Source organism: Oryctolagus cuniculus, chromosome 4, assembly GCF_964237555.1.
Source record: "Oryctolagus cuniculus chromosome 4, mOryCun1.1, whole genome shotgun sequence".
In the NCBI taxonomy this organism is placed as follows: domain Eukaryota; kingdom Metazoa; phylum Chordata; class Mammalia; order Lagomorpha; family Leporidae; genus Oryctolagus; species Oryctolagus cuniculus.
This window is the reverse complement of record NC_091435.1, coordinates 175,869,362-175,885,086: the sequence shown is the minus strand read 5'-3', so window position 1 is coordinate 175,885,086 and position 15,725 is coordinate 175,869,362. Positions and strand designations below refer to the sequence as shown.

General features: G+C 56.7%; 2 protein-coding genes across 17 annotated transcripts in view; both read right to left on the bottom strand.

Annotated features, from left to right (window-relative positions):
• BFSP2 (beaded filament structural protein 2) overlaps window positions 1–2,933 on the bottom strand; it is a 50,350-nt gene extending 47,417 nt beyond the window's left edge. Inside the window, 1 exon segment of the mRNA NM_001099963.1 lies at window positions 2,462–2,933. Within this exon segment, the coding sequence (NP_001093433.1) occupies window positions 2,462–2,893 (432 nt within the window). The 5' untranslated portion in view covers window positions 2,894–2,933.
• Window positions 2,934–5,308: 2,375 nt separating this feature from the next.
• The window catches only part of TMEM108 (transmembrane protein 108), a 351,011-nt gene continuing 340,594 nt past the window's right edge, over window positions 5,309–15,725 (bottom strand). For 14 of the 16 annotated variants that reach the window (XM_070073068.1, XM_051835575.2, XM_051835577.2 and 11 more), the window contains 3 exons: window positions 13,240–13,394; window positions 7,601–7,811; window positions 5,309–7,033 (listed from right to left, as the gene is read on the bottom strand). In XM_070073068.1, the coding sequence (XP_069929169.1) occupies window positions 7,641–7,811; window positions 13,240–13,394 (326 nt within the window). In that variant the 3' untranslated portion in view covers window positions 5,309–7,033; window positions 7,601–7,640. The remainder of the gene's footprint in view (window positions 7,034–7,600; window positions 7,812–13,239; window positions 13,395–15,725) is intronic. The other 2 variants (XM_070073074.1, XM_070073075.1) reach the window with 1 other exon arrangement.

Sequence of the window (15,725 nt, the reverse complement as noted above, 5' to 3'; positions counted from 1 at the left end):
TTAGCAGAGAGGCCCAGGCTGTTGTAAATCAGCCAGGCTGGGCAGAGGCTTGGAATTGCAAAAAACTTCCTAACAGTGAACCCTGTCCACACCAGCTGCCCAACTTGAGGGTCCCAGTGCGAGATGAAGGCACAGGACCCCTTGCTTAAACACAGGAAGAGAAGTGCGTTGAAGGCACTAAAGCACAAAGCATTGTCCTTTCCTTCCTCCCACCATCCCTCTCGGCCTGTCCTGTAGTGTACTTGCTATTTAACCTTGCACTTCCTTGGAGTTCACAGACACTCTAGGGCAAGTGCAGATCCTCACGGGTCAGGGGCCTTGCTCCATAACTGAGCTGCTGGGCTGATGCTGTGTCCTGGGGGGGTTGCCACCCCCTAGCTTGCTCAGGGAGGAGAAAGAGAGGGTGGGCAGGAGGGGCCTGCGGCTCCTGGAAGGCAGAGGGGTGGGCAGGCAAGACCCTATCCCTGGGAGGGAGACGGGACCACACCAGAGCTCAGCCCTTTTACCGACCATGGTTGGGGGGCCACAGGGGGTGGCCTGGCCAGCAACTCATTAGGACCTAATTGGGAAAATAATAGCATTTCTCAAATACAGGATGGAGGGTTTTAGTTTTTTCTCTCTAGTGGAATAGAGCTTACTAATGACTGGAAAGTTGAGCTGTGCAATGCAGAAATAACATTGCCATTTCATGGGTTGTTCCAGCAAAGTACAGGCCAGGTTTAAAAGAGAAGGCAGAGATCTATGCTGCACCCAGGACTCTCCTTGTGGTTCCTGGAGAGAAATGGCCTCTCTGGGAGTCTGGCCACCAGTGGCGGGAGCAGAATGTCTTGGCATCTGGCCCTCATGATGTGTGCAGCACTCAAGTCGGTAGCCTCTTGCTGATCTGCTGGACCGCCCGTGCTTTATCATACCCACCTTATAGAAAGAGAACGGAGGCCCAGAAAAGTCGGATAAGCTGCCAAAGATCCTGCAGCAAGTCTGTATCTATAGACTGGACTATGGTTTGAGTCCAGCTTTTTAAACCAGAAGTTGGACGCGTGCTGTCTCCTGACACATCCACGCGGGATCCAAGTATGCGCAGTGGTCGAGTAGACGCCGGTACATTGGAACAGCTCAGGGTGTCCTAGTGATTGGTGTGTGGCATAAACACTGGGAATCAGAACTGGAGGGAAGGCTGCCCCCCAGAGCGGACAGGCCTGACGGCCCAGACACTCTCCCTCACATCCCAGACGATGGTGTTGCGTGTCCGGTGTCTGTGCTGTCAGCCGAGCCCTGGTGACAGCCAAGGAGAGGCATCCTGGGATGGAGTGGGAGGCTGAGGGGCAGGTGGCATCACCCAGCCACACACGAACAAGGCTTGAGCCCCACCTTGAGGGTTCTGTGCTGGACCCCAGGGGGCAAAGGGTCTGAGCTGGTAATTCCTGTCTGTGTTAGACGCTGGCTTTACTCAGAGGGAAGCCAAGGCCAGTATCTGGGGAGGAGGAGGAGGAGGAGGAGGAGGAGGAGGAGGAAGAGGAGAGAAGGCAGCCAGCCACAGAGACACCAGTGGAGATGGGCAACATGGCTGGAGTCCCAGCACTAGAAGTCCAGGCTGCAGGCCAGATGCGCTGGTGGAGCTCAGTGCTCAGAGACGCCACAAGGGGGAGCAGGAGAGCAGAACCCCAGCAGGGAGGGAAGCTGAAACCTCCCTTGCACAGCAGAGCCAGGAGCCACATGGGGCTATTTAAACTAATGGAGACGAAACAACTCAGTTCCTCAGCCTCATTAGCCACAGGTCAAGGAATCGATAGTCATCTGTGGCCAGTGGCCGCCAGATTGCACAGTGCTGACATGAGACATTTCCATCCCTGCCTTCCTACTTGAATGTAAACTGCCTGACATGCTTAGCATCCACATTGAGTTAAATACGATATGCGATTAAATATTAGCATCACCTCTTTCTTCTTTCTTTCGCCAACAGAACTTGTAGATTATCTGTGCTTCTACTGGGCATTGCTATCACAGGTGGACAAAGAAGCCCCTCCACGTACTCACATTCATTCCTTGGTATCCAGTTGCATAATGGCTATAGAAACCCTTTCTCACCAGTAAAGGTGACAGAGGCAGCCCAGGGTAAAGGGACAAGTACAGCTCCAGAGCTAGGAAAACCCGACTTCAAAATCCCAGCTCCGACCCCTACTACCGTTACAAAATTGTATGTATGTTTTCTCACATGAAACAGTGCCATCAGAAAACGATCCCCACATAGCCTTGTTTAGAACATTCTGGGAGAGGCTGCATACACACAGGGACCAGCTAGGCCTGCTCCTAGTGAACCTCAGTATATGGCTATTGTTAGCCCCAGCCTTTTTAGTATGGCAGTGTTGGGTTCGTGGCCTCAGCCTACTCACGACACCCCCGGCCCCAGCCTGAGCTTGCCTGCTCAGTCCTCGGCCAGGCCCTGGGCACAGCCGGCACTCACCTGCTGGCAGCTGCTGGCCCAGGAGGCCTGGAGGGCGCCCCAGCCCCCCGAGCGCTGGGCCCTGCTCTCCAGGTGCGCCCGCAGTTGTGTCTCCAGCTCCTGGCTGACTTGCTCGAGGGCATGTATCTTGGCCATATATTCCACCAGGCAGCCTCCCAGGTCCTCCACAGAAGTGTGGCTTCTCTCCAGACCCGAAGCAGGCACCGTGGCCAGGCCTGAGCTCCGCAGGCCCTGCAGGAAGACGCTGCTAATGCCCAGGGCCCGGCGGGTCACCCGGGCACCCAGGCCGCCTATGCTGGGTGCCGTCCCCACATAGACCCCAGGTGCCCGGACAAGGCCACCGGCGGCATTGGTCCTGGAGGCTGGGGGGCTCTCCAGGGAGGATGACGCCCGTGTGCCCCTGAAGGACACCCTGCGCCTCTGGAAGGGCATGCTGGAGCCGGCACTGGTGGAAAGACCACTGCCACTCACGGCTTGCTTGGCACTGTCCTGCCTCTGAGGTGTCCAGCGGCTTCAGAGCCCAGTGGCTTTTGGTTCCCAGTCCCAGCCTCCCTGTGGCCTGGTCACGGGCCCCTCTGGAACTGCCCCGTCCCTGGGGTGGCTTTGTCTGCTGCCTTCCATGAGCTTCCATCATTCACTGAGCTGAAAGAGAAACGGGCCACGCCCAGGGCTGTGTGCAGAGATGCGCTCATGCGTTCTGTGATGCGGGGTCATGTGCCTGGCCGCCTAGATGCTTCTGCTGGTGGTGGGGGAGGCTGGGTCAGTAGAGGCTGTGGGGGTGGCCCTTTGGCTTTGTGTACTTCATTGCCTAAGGCAGGGCAAGGCAGGCACTGGGCAGCTCTGTTCCACAGATGAGTACACCGACTCAGGGCCCACAGACCGTAAGCTGGGACTCCTGGGCCAACTTCATCCCAGCGTGTGCTGCAAGTAGGCAAGCGTGAACATGGATGTCAAGTAGCCACGGCAGGAGGCAGCCCCAGCCTGTTGCTTCCTCCACACCCCTGCCCCCAGCCCCAGCAGCAGCCTCAGTTCCCTCCCTGGCTTCCCTCCTCACCTCTGCCCTCTCAGACTCTGCAGGTCACCTCACTCCACCTCCCCGGACCTTACTCTCCACAGTCTCAGCTCTAACTCTGATGCAGAGGACCTGGCCTCTCGAGCAAGTCCGCATGCTGCGCCTGTTGCACTGTGGCTGGTCCTTACACCGGCAGCCCTGGTAAGCTCTCCAGAAGTGCTCCCTCCATTAGGACTTGATGAGACCCCTGGGTCTTCGTTCCTACCCCCAGCATCCACTAAGTCATGTTGCCAAAGGTCACACCTTGACGACTTCCCCAGGATCACAGGGGTTCCTGCAGCCCCAGGGATGAGAGTGTTTTACCCCGGAAAAAGCAGGCCACTGAGCTGCAGAGCTGGATTTTATCCCAGATCCTGTGGGAATACGCCTGAAGCCAGACACAGGGGCTGGAGCCAACGTCTCGTGTGTGCGGAATCCACCCCTGCGCTGTGCACAATCCCCACACTTCACTGCATTTCCCAGGTGAACTGAGGGGTAGGCACAGGGCTGATGTGCACTGCACAGCTCCAGAGGATACTGTCACATGTCCCACAGCTGCCTGTCGCGCCCTCACGAGCAGCCTGAGAGCTGACCTGCCCACATCTCCACGTCTGCAACGCAGCAGAGCCAGCGGGAAGAGGCCTCTCGTGGTCCCAGGGCCAGCGACTTGTTGAGGACCTCGCGTCAGTTTTTTCATACCACAGTAAAAGAGCTGAGACGAACTGATCCTGAGGGAGAGGCTGAAGGCGCAAGCCGCTGGATGTGGGCTCTAGATTCTGCCCCAGGGTGGGGCTGAGCCGGTGGGGAGGAGGCTCACACCACCGGTGAGCCAGGAAGCAGTGTGAGGCCGGGCCTGATAGCCTTGGCAGCAGCCCTCTGGAAGAGGTAACTTCTTAGGGCAGGCCCTCAGTGACCCAAGGACCCCACTCCAGGCCCCAGATCCTAAACACCATAACTAGATTAAGTTTCCACTCTCGTAGCACCACTAATTTATGTGGGCTTAAAATGACTTTGGGAGCCAAATCCTATTCAAATCACAGTGGTCTCTGTCTCTCACCTACCCAAGGTCACACCGGCAAAGCTGAAAGTCCTGGCCACCTCCTGGAATATTCTGTGTGTGCTTCATTTTGCTGATTAGGAGACCACACCCGCCCTTTTCTCCCTCTTCCTGCGTGGTCTAGTTGGGATGTTACAGAAGGTACTTTTTATAAAGCCGTGCTGGGTATTTGTTCAACAAGTTTGGAAACCCACTGGGCTAAGCAGAGGTAGGCAACACCCTTGTTTACTCAGACAGGAACTCTGACCACACCCCTAGTGGAGCTGAAAGGGCGCAGGATCCACGTGGGACGTCCTCCTGACTGGGTCTTGTCCAGGGCTTCCCAAAGGGTTCAAACTACTGATCAGGCTGTTTGCAAAGCTGTCACGCCTGCCCTGTTACTCTACGGAATGGGAACACCAAGTGGCCAGGTTAACTTCACATTTCCCAGACCCAAACACAGGTACCGTAAAACACAGAGACCTGGGGAGGGAGAATGAGAAGCGGGTGCACCTTAATCGACACCCATGTCTCTGAAGACCTGAAGGGAGGGGGTTCTCTTATGGAGAAATCAAAGACATATTCTAAATGATTTGTTTTATCAGATTATAAATTGCTAATCTTATTATCTTATTATACTAAAAAACCTAACTTCCAGTAAAAAAAATACAGACAGACATAGGTGGTGTTGGTACTGCTTAATGAAGACTCAAAAATTATTTTTAAAATGAAAAAAATGCAAAAGGTATTAGCAACTTAATCCTCTGGGTAATAAAATAAGTTTATTTATATATACACGTTAGCTGAATTCTAAGGGTAAAGAAAAATAAGTCATACATCACATTTGTATATATAACATATGTATCTGATTACATATATTATATATAATTATACTTTACAAACAGATTTCTCTCCATATATACTCATACACATTGATAATAGTAGATGCAATTGCTAACAGAAATAATATGATAAGGTTAAACTGGTCCGACAGCAACATGTTAGAAAATAAATCCCAAGTGACATTGGACTTGCTTCTTTGTGGGCTGAAGTGACAACAGTTGCACTCACAACATTGAGAACACACAGTGTTGAAGGCCATCTCTTTCTTAGTAAGGAAAATGTAGGAAGGAAAAACATGATAAAAAGACCACAGCAACAACACAAACATGTGAACCAACATTCAAGTTCAACTCCCAGTCTGTCAGAACATCTATCTTGAAAATATACTATCAAACCATTTTCTTTTAGAGGAAAGAAGCATCGGAGCAGTTCTCTCTCCAAGCCAGCAGCTATTAGGGAAAACAGAGCAGCAGCCACCCCTGGAAGCTCCTACTGTGTCTCTGCGGGTCTGACCCATTGGCACCAGCCCACAGGGATGAGGGACAGCACGGGGTGGGGGTGAGAGGCCGGCAGGTCTTCAACACCAAGGCGAGCAGACTAGCGCTCCTCCTATGCCAGTCACTGTTCTAAGATTGCAGGAGGAAGGTTTCAAAAACTACAGCTTTAGACTTCCCAGATAAGCATGTTCTCCAGGGGTCACCTTGGCCTTTGGAGGAAACAAGCCTAAACCACAAAGAACATCTGATCCTTGAAGGAGGACGGGCATTCTAGGGTTCCAGGGCTGGGATCTGCGTCTAATCCCCTCTGAGACAAGGACGCACACGGGTCCTGGGGCAGACGCAGGGAAGTGCTGAAGGGGTGCCGCCTCCTGCCGAGAACAGGCAGTCCCGAGTCGGCACGGTGGAAGCTCTCTGCCCTGTGATGTCGGGGAGATGTGGCCTTTGGATGCCAATGTCCCCCACAACCCCTGAGGGTTGCCTTCCATCCGCCACCTGGAACGAACTTGACTTCCAGTGGTGCAGAGGTTCCTTCCTCTGGGGGCTGTGCAGTTCCTTTTTCTGCTTTGTGCCTGACTCTGCCATCTCCCCCAGCAGGCCCAGCTGCCTTCTCCACTGTGCGAACGAGGAGGGAGGAGCTGGGTTACAGCAAACCAAGAGGAAGCCGTGCTTTCAGAATCACTCCAAGATCTTACACTTGGTCATTTAACATTCAGCGGTTACAGTAGGTCCGTCTCTTACCTCACCTGCTTAGTGTTCACGAACAGTTACTCAGAGAAGCAATCAGTGCAACTGCTTTGCTTAGAAATATCTTTATTTTATAAAGCCACAGATCATTCTGTAAAGTTTTTTTTTTAAACCACACTTATAAAAAAGATGTTGACAATTCTTAGGAAAAAAAAAGCTGAAAATGTTTCTCATTTAAGTCGGAATTACACAAAGGTTATATTTATAATATATATATTTGTGTATTTATAATTTGGAGATGAAAATAGGGACTGGCAAAGCAGAGGCTGCTGCAGTCAGATCTCGGACACTTGATCGCTTCCCACGAACAGCGTTTCCTGACAGAAGGGGTTCACGAGGACCATCCCGGCGTCCCGGTAGTCGCCGTTGGCTGGGGAGCGGGGCTCCGAGAGCTGGTCCTGGAGGGAGACACAGGTGGCGTGAGCGCGGAGGCGGCTGTTCTTGCACAAGCGCGCGCGGGCATTCACTCAGCCTGGCGCTGCGTGCTCACACTTCCGCCATCCGCACCATCAGGGCTAAGGTGCAGAGCCCTCTCTGCTCTTCCAGAGTTTTACAGCCGCTTCCAAAAAACAAAACCAAACCAAAAAAAGGTTTCCTATCCTTAAGGTTTCCTATCCTTACCCTTTGTCGGGGTCTGAGGGGGGCTGGCATGCACGACCGCCTCCCGCCTCTTTCTCAGGGACCACTGGGAGCCTCACTTCCTTCCTCAGCACCCTGTGCTCATCCACTGCCTCCTCGCCTGCCATCTGCCCGTCAGAGGCCCACAAACCTATCAGATGCAAATCTCTGTGTGATGCATAACAGGAGAAAAGCCACCTGGATGGCGGCAGGGCTACGGTCTCAGCTATCAAGGACTGGGAGCATGTGGGGGCCACCAAGTGGCTGACAGATTCAGACCCAAGTCTTAATTTAGGAGGAGGAAAGAAAAGCCATAGCTTGTTCCAGTTCTAAACAACTCAACTCACAGCCTCTGGGCCACTGCAGAGCACCGACTCGATGACAGATCTAGCTCACACCAGAGCTGCTTGGAAAGGTCTTCATTTTGGGGGGCTGGCACTGTGGCATAGCAGGTAAAGCCTCCGCCGGGGGCACGGGCATCCTAATGGTGCTGGCTGAAGTCCTGGCTGCTCCTCTTCCAATCCAGCTCTCTGTTACAGCCTGGAGATGTCCCCACCCCTGAGAAAGCAGTGGAAGATGACCCAAATGCTTGGGCCCCTGCACCCACATAGACCCAGAAGAAGATCCTGGCTCCTGATTTTGGATCGGCCCAACTCTGGCTGTCACAGCCATCTGGGGAGTAAACCATTGGATGGAAGCACTCTCTCTGTCTCTCCCGTAAATAAATAAATCTTAAAAAAAGAAAAGAAACGTCTTCATTTTAAGCCACAATTATCTTTAGCTTATTTTTAAACAAAACACAAAATGTTTATGAGGAGTAGTACTTATTGCTCTACAGATCATGAGGAGAGAAAAGGAGAAATGACACTGTCGATAAAATGTTTTCTTAGGAGACAGAAATTCCTGCAATGCCTGGACTGGCTGAGTGCCCTTCAGGAGGGCGGACGTGGGGCTAGCCTCGGAACTCAGAAACTGGGCAGCACATCAGAGAGCGGGCCTCCGTCCGTCTCCGCCGTGCGTCCGGGCTGAGCCGTGGTAGGAATTTGGTGGCCTGCCATTTCTGTTTGCACAAAGGAAGTGTTCACCGAAGGTGAGCCTGGTGGGTGTATTTCACTGTGTAAAAGAGAAATAATCAGGGGGAAAACGAAGCAGACAGACAGGGAAAGGAAGCAAGCGGGGAGGAGGAGGGACAGGAAGAAGAACGGAGAAGTCCGCGAGACCGCTAGGCGTCACAGCTCTGCCCGTGCAGAGCCGTTTCCGTTCTGCCGCTGCCATCAGCACACCGGCGCAGGCGGCAGAGCAACTCGCTTAGGCAAAGCATCTGGCAGCTCCAGTGCTGCTGGGTGAGGAGCAGGAGTGCCGAGAGCACATCGGAGGGCGCAGCGCACGGTGGAACGCGGCCCCGGGCCCGGTGACAAGGCCACGGCTGGTTTACGACGCGCGTGTGTCCCCAGCCATCTGCATCCTGCCTGAGATGCCAGCCTTTTCCCTCAAATAGCACTGTGTCCTAGAGAGAACAGGCTGCAGCATCGCTCTAAATAACGCAGAACGAGAGGGGCACACTGCTGGGGGCCACACTGGGCTCGGGGCGCGGGCAGTGCCTCCATCAGAGCCTCTGGCTCGTGGCAGCCTGCCGCTGTGTCAGCCTCATCGACGCGGACACTCCACAGACAGGGCTTCTTCCGCAGTGTGCCTCGGGGTTCCACTTAGCAGTGTGCAACAAGAACAGGAGAAAAACAGGGCTCTGGGGTTCGTGGCCCATATCCAGTTGGGGCCAGCCTCTTCTCTAAGTTATACATTTTACTACACCAGTTCTCAGGAAGACTTTTTGCTCTAGGAAGCTTGTTAGTCCACCTCTTTTTTTTTTTTTTTTGCTTTGAGAGACAGAGGTAGACTAGGTAGAAGCAGTAAAAGAGAGGAGTTGGAGAGGGGGAGGAGAGACAGACAAAGACAGAGAGCTCCTGTCTGCTGGTTCATTGCCCAAATGCCTGCAACAGCCAAGGCTGGCCCAGGTTGAAGCCAGGAGCCAGGAACCCAATCCAGGATGTCTATGGTAGGGACGCGAGCCATCACTTGCTATTCTCCCAGGGTCTGCATTAACAGGAAGCTGGCGTCAGCACTCAGAGCTGTATATTTCAAACTCAGGCACCACGATGTGGGACAGGGGCATCAGGGTCTTAACTGCTAGGCCAAATGCCTCCCCCTGAGTTCAGATCTGTGTAGCAGGGCACTGGACTGGGTGGGGGGTACATGTATAGCTCATTCCCTTGATAATCATTATCAAGTAGCTGCCCTGTGCCAGGCACTGTTCTAGGCTCTGGGGATGGAGCAGTGAACTCAACAGTTTCTGTTCTAGCAGAGGAGCCAGATCACAGACTGGCCACCAGGGGTCAGCAACTCAGTGTGGGCGGTGACAAGTGCTCTGAAGGACAACCTAGTGGGCAGGGGACAGGGATGAAGGTAGGGCTCTAACCAACACAGGGCAGGGGACGGGATAAAGGCGGGGCACTAACCAACACAGGGCAGGGGACAGGGATGAAGGCGGGGCGCTAACCAGCACAGGGCAGGGGACAGGGATAAAGGCGGGGCGCTAACCAGCACAGGGCAGGGGACAGGGATGAAGGCGGGGCACTAATCAACACAGGGCAGGGGACAGGGATGAAGGTAGGGCTCTAACCAACACAGGGCAGGGGACAGGGATGAAGGTAGGGCTCTAACCAACACAGGGCAGGGGACAGGGATGAAGGTAGGGCTCTAACCAACACAGGGCAGGGGTCAGGGATAAAGGCGGGGTGCTAACCAACACAGGGCAGGGGACAGGGATGAAGGTAGGGCTCTAACCAACACAGGGCAGGGGACAGGGATAAAGGTGGGGTGCTAACCAACACAGGGCAGGGGTCAGGGATAAAGGCGGGGCTCTAACCAGCACAGGGCAGGGGACAGGGATAAAGGCGGGGTGCTAACCAACACAGGGCAGGGGTCAGGGATAAAGGCGGGGTGCTAACCAACACAGGGCAGGGGACAGGGATAAAGGCGGGGTGCTAACCAACACAGGGCAGGGGTCAGGGATAAAGGCGGGGTGCTAACCAACACAGGGCAGGGGACAGGGATGAAGACGGGGCTCTAACCACACAGGGCAGCCAGGGAAGACCTCCAGCCTCAGCCGGCGTCCCAGCCTCACATCACCCCCCCCCCCCTCCATTTGCTAAGCTCTGACCACAGTGAGTTTCGTACTGCTCATTCCCAGCACTGAGTACATCACACCGGGCGCCAGGAGAAAAGCGTCTCAGGTAGGTGTAAGAGCCCAGCTCCAGGGTGTGGATTTCTTGGAGGAAGGGCAGAGAGGCCGCGTGGCTTGGGTCAGTGATCGGGGTCTGGAAGGTGAGCAGGTGCCGGCTCCTGAGGAGTGTGGGTTTCACCTGTGAGTTGGGGCTGAGATGGACACCAGGACCAGCCCTGAGAACACTGACTACCGCTGGAGAAGACCGCAGGGCACGAAGAGGGTGAGGGTCGGCTTCCAGAGGCCACCATGGCAATCACGAGGGAGACAGAAGGGGCGCTTGGGCCCAGAGAGAAGCACAGCCAACTAGAAGTGCTCCTCCGGGACTGGCAGACCGCCCGGCTGTGGCCCGGGAGAGGAAAGCAGTGCCTCGGACATAACGGGACACATGGGTGAGTTCCGGGCTTCAGGGACAGATGGGGACTCCAGGGTTCCGTCTTGGGCACGTGGAGTTTGGGGTACGTATTAGACACATGCCGGAAGTGACTGGGCACGAGTCTGGGTTCAGGGGAGACACGGGTGGTGGCAGGGCTGAGCCTGTGTGGTCAGAGGCAGGGAAAGGACAAAGCAGTCCCAGAGGCTGAGCAGGAGCTGCCAGGAGGTGGGGGGGCCAGAGGAGGAGGGGCCGTGCTGCCAGGAGGGGGGGGCAGAGGAGGAGGGGCCGTGCTGCCAGGAGGTGGGGGGGGCAGAGGAGGAGGGGCCGTGCTGCCAGGAGGTGGGGGGGGCAGAGGAGGAGGGGCCCTGCTGCCAGGAGGTGGGGGAGGAGGGGGCAGAGAAGGAGGGGCCGTGCTGCCAGGAGGTGGGGGGGGGCAGAGGAGGAGGGGCCATGCTGCCAGGAGGGGGGGGGGGCAGAGAAGGAGGGGCCGTGCTGCCAGGAGGGGGGGGGCAGAGAAGGAGGGGCCGTGCTGCCAGGAGGTGGGAGGGGGCAGAGGAGGAGGGGCCGTGCTGCCAGGAGGTGGGGGGGCAGAGGAGGAGGGGCCGTGCTGCCGGGGGGGGGGGGCAGAGAAGGAGGGGCTGTGCTGCCAGGAGGGGGGAGGGGGCAGAGGAGGAGGGGCCGTGCTGCCAGGAGGTGGGGGGGCAGAGAAGGAGGGGCCGTGCTGCCAGGAGGGGGGGGCAGAGAAGGAGGGGCCGTGCTGCCAGGAGGTGGGGGGGCAGAGAAGGAGGGGCCGTGCTGCCAGGAGGCGGGGGGGGCAGAGAAGGAGGGGCCGTGCTGCCGGGGGGGGGGGCAGAGAAGGAGGGGCTGTGCTGCCAGGAGGGGGGAGGGGGCAGAGAAGGAGGGGCCGTGCTGCCGTGAGGAAACGGTCTAGGAGGGAAAGGACTGCCCGCCGGTGTGCTGGGGACAGGGCGAGACAGTGCGCGGGCTGACCGCTGGGCTCGGCGACGTGGAAGGGACCCCAGCTACACAGTCGCGAGGAAGACGCGGGGGGGCGGGGCAGAGACAGGTGACAGGAGAGCAGAACACAGCCGGTCCCCGCGGAAGTCTCTTAGAAGCCAGTCCCCGCGGAAGTCTCTTAGACTGGGCCCTGCGTGACAGCCGGGGCCACTGAGTGACGAGTGCGGGGTGCTGGGGAGGCAAGGAACACTCCAGCAGGCTCAGGTACAGCCCGGGGCCGGTGTGATGTCACTCAGCGCCGTGCAGGAGCTCTGCAGGTGGGGAGGGGTGACGTGGGGCCGGGGCTGGGGCCGGCTGCACTTCAGCTTCAGGGCCACCGAAGCTCCTGCAGGGCTTTGGGCAGGGTGAGGCGACCACGTCTGTGCCGAGTCACCGGCTGCCGAGGGGTGGCTGTGCAGGGAAGGCGGGATGAGCATCCTCGAGAACTCTGCTCAGCTCCCGCCACGCTCCTTATCCATGGCGACTGCATCCTCGCTGGCCTATTTATAGCCCGTCCTCCTCGCCTTCCCTCCACACACCACCCTCACACCACCCTTCTGTCCCCTCCCTGTCCACTCCCAGGAACGGGCCCTTCACTGGGCAGCAGCAGGGCTCCCCCACAACTAGCTCACCCAAACTCGGTGCCTCCAATGATCCTCTGCTGCCCCAGCCCAACACCACAACTGACAGCCCGTTCGAGGCTGTGCCAAACCTGCCCCCTTCACCTTGCTCTCCTGCTCCACTTGGGCCCCTATCCCAACCTCCATGAGAACGGAAAGGATGGGCTCTGCGGTCATCCGTGCCCCCCGGTGGCCAGCGGCAATCCCGGGCAAACACTCCCGACGCAGCGTGCCCGGCATGCACTCCGCCCGCTCTCGGGCTATCTCCTCTGCTGGAAGGCCTGCTCCACAGCACCTCCCCTGCAGAGACCCTTGGCACACTCCGTCTGCAACTCTTCTCGTGTTTGTCTAACTGTTCTGTCCCTGTGTGAGCTGCTTCCCAACCACATCTCCGAATCCGAATCCGAATCCGAGCTTCTGGAGAAGCAAGCGCTCATCTTCACAGTTCCCATGACGATGCCTGCCACGAGATAAGTCCCCAGTGAGCACTGATGGCTTGTTCTGGACAAGAAAAGAACCGGGACTGCCCAGATTTAACAGAGGTGCAAAGCGCCTGGGAATTCTGGCCAAAATGCGGCTCCTGATTCCGTCGGGCCTGGGTCTGGGAAGGCTGCGGATGCACAGGCCATGTCTGGAGGAGCGAGGGCCTCAGACAGGAGCAGATGCTGCAGGCTCTCTGGGACCCGCACCTGCACTTCCAGGGGACGGGCTTACCTCGGACGTCTCCAGGGACTGGATCTCCCTCGGCAGCTCCACGGCGTGCCTGTTGAAGTAGTCCATGGTGATGGCGTTGTTCCAGTAGCTCAGGTTGTTCTCGGGGTTGGCCGTCTTCTTCTTCCTCCTCATGCAGCACACGGTCAGCAGGACGGCTGTGGAGAGAGGCCGAGTCAGCAGACGGAAGGAGGGCGGCAGACCAGCTGTGCTAGTAACAGATGCCAGTCTCCAGGTCGGGCTGCAAAGGCCATGCGTTCATTCTCTGGCTCTTTCAGCTCACGTCTGTATATGCCGAGTGCCGACTCTGAGCCAGACACCCTTCCAGGTGTCAGGCAGATGTGAACAAAGGCCTAGGCCTCCCTGCTTTCATGAGCCTCTACCCTGGCACACACACGGAGGTTACAAAGGTGGAGACACGGTCAGACCATGTCCATACCATCACCAAGTGAGTAAATAAGGTCAATTCAGAGAGTGACAGCCTTCTGAAGAAAACGAAACAGGCGACATGAGGGAGGCGAGGAGGGGAGTTGGGGAGTCAACACCAAAAGTTGCCGAAGAGGCTGGAGTCCAGCAAGGGGTCAGTCATGTGCAGTGTGTTCCAGGTAGGAAGCACAGCATGTGCAGAGTGGATGGATAAGCTCAGAGTGTGTGGAGAGACAGACACAGGGCCAGGGGACAGTGGGCCAGGACACAGGCCAGAGTGGACTCAGGCTGCACCCACAGGGCAACGCTGGCACGTAATTCCGGCTCCGCCTTGGGACACTGCAGTGCTGTTCTCTAAGCAGGAAAGGCCTTACTCACCAGTGGGAGGCTCCCCAAGGCTCTGCTGCAGACCGCAGCACGAGCATTCTGAGTTGCAACCCTGGAAAGAAGAGAGCTCTCTGGTGTGTGTGTTGGGTGGGGGGGCTTGGCAGAAAGAGAGGCGGGCACAGTGCACTTTACACAGCACACCCGACTCCCACAGAGGCCATGAAGGCAGAGGCTCCCAGCGCAACGTCACAGGGCACGTCTCGGACCAGGCAAATGAGCTGCTCTGCCTACCATCCCCTAGGCCTCCAACCCAAGCTGCTGACTGATACACAAGACTTAGGACTGGGCCATGGCTCTGACCACGAGGTCAGCACTGTTAGGGTCTCCATTTTACAGACAGGAAACTGCGCCATGCCATTTATCTACTGGAAGCCAGCCTGGCTACAGAGAATGCACGCTTGGGGTCGCAAAGTCACAGCTCTCTCTGTATTACATCTGGTGGGTCACGTCTCTGAAAAATACACACTTCATGATTGTAATGGAGGCAAACGCCAGGCAGTGCCTGGCACACAACGTGCTTAACTCACTGGAGTTCTCTTCTTGCTCTCCCAGCCTCCCCCAGCAAGAGAATCTAGGGGGAAAAAGTGGGCCACATGACCACCGGGCGGCTCAAGGCCAAAGCGCCACCTGTGGTTCAGGACTTCCATTATTTCCGAGGTTGGAGCTTTCTTACAAGAAAGAAAAGCACAACACAGACTGATGGAGTCTCTATCCCAGTCCAGCATGTCAGCATCTATCTACCCCACCAGCAACTGTCTGAGGAAGGAGCTGTTACTCCTCCCGTTGACAGACAGGTAAAGGCTCGGGAGTCACCAACACTAATGCTGAACACACAGCAATTACTGCCGCGTGAAGCCGGGTCTCGGCGACCTTGCACTTGGTGCCCATTGAGCTACCTTGTCCTGGACACTGGAGGGAGCCCACGTTAGGGTTGTGGAGGTGCTTCCTAACCCACGCAGGTGTCAGCCAGTCCCTCACCCATTTAGCCAAAGCGCTTCACTGCTCTGCTTTGCTGAAGGCAACAGCCAGCTGGCCTTTAGAGGGGTGCAGGGGTGCCCTCCTTCCTCCCGCTCTGCAGCAGGGCTGACCACTAGGCTTCCCAGCAGTGTCTGTGGGGAAGAGGCCAGCTGGCCTTTAGAGGGGTGCAGGGGTGCCCTCCTTCCTCCCGCTCTGCAGCAGGGCTGACCACTAGGCTTCCCGGCAGTGTCTGTGGGGAAGAGGCCAGCTGGCCTTTAGAGGGGTGCAGGGGTGCCCTCCTTCCTCCTGCTTTGCTGCAGGACTGACCACTAGGCTTCCCGGCAGTGTCTGTGGGGACGCAGCAATGGCTTGTCAGAGGTGTGACAAGCAGGGTCACTGACTTTCAGAAGGAGCCCTGGGCACTGTGTCCACATTTCCGGGAGGGGCTTGCCTGCAGGCGGGAAGGCCAGCTAAGCGGGTGGAAACAAAGCCCCGCAGGCCCCCAAGGACTCAGCCCTCTCAGGACCACAACTGCTCTTTCTCTGGCGTTTTCTGATCAGGCACTGCCAGCCCCCACAGCAGCAACATGAATGGTAACCACTAGTTATCTACCAGCTCCACGCAGATAATGTGACAGACTACACAAATCCTCTGACTGCTGCACGTCTGTGAGACGGCACTGAAACCCCACTGAGGTTGCCAGCTGCACGCAGCACGCC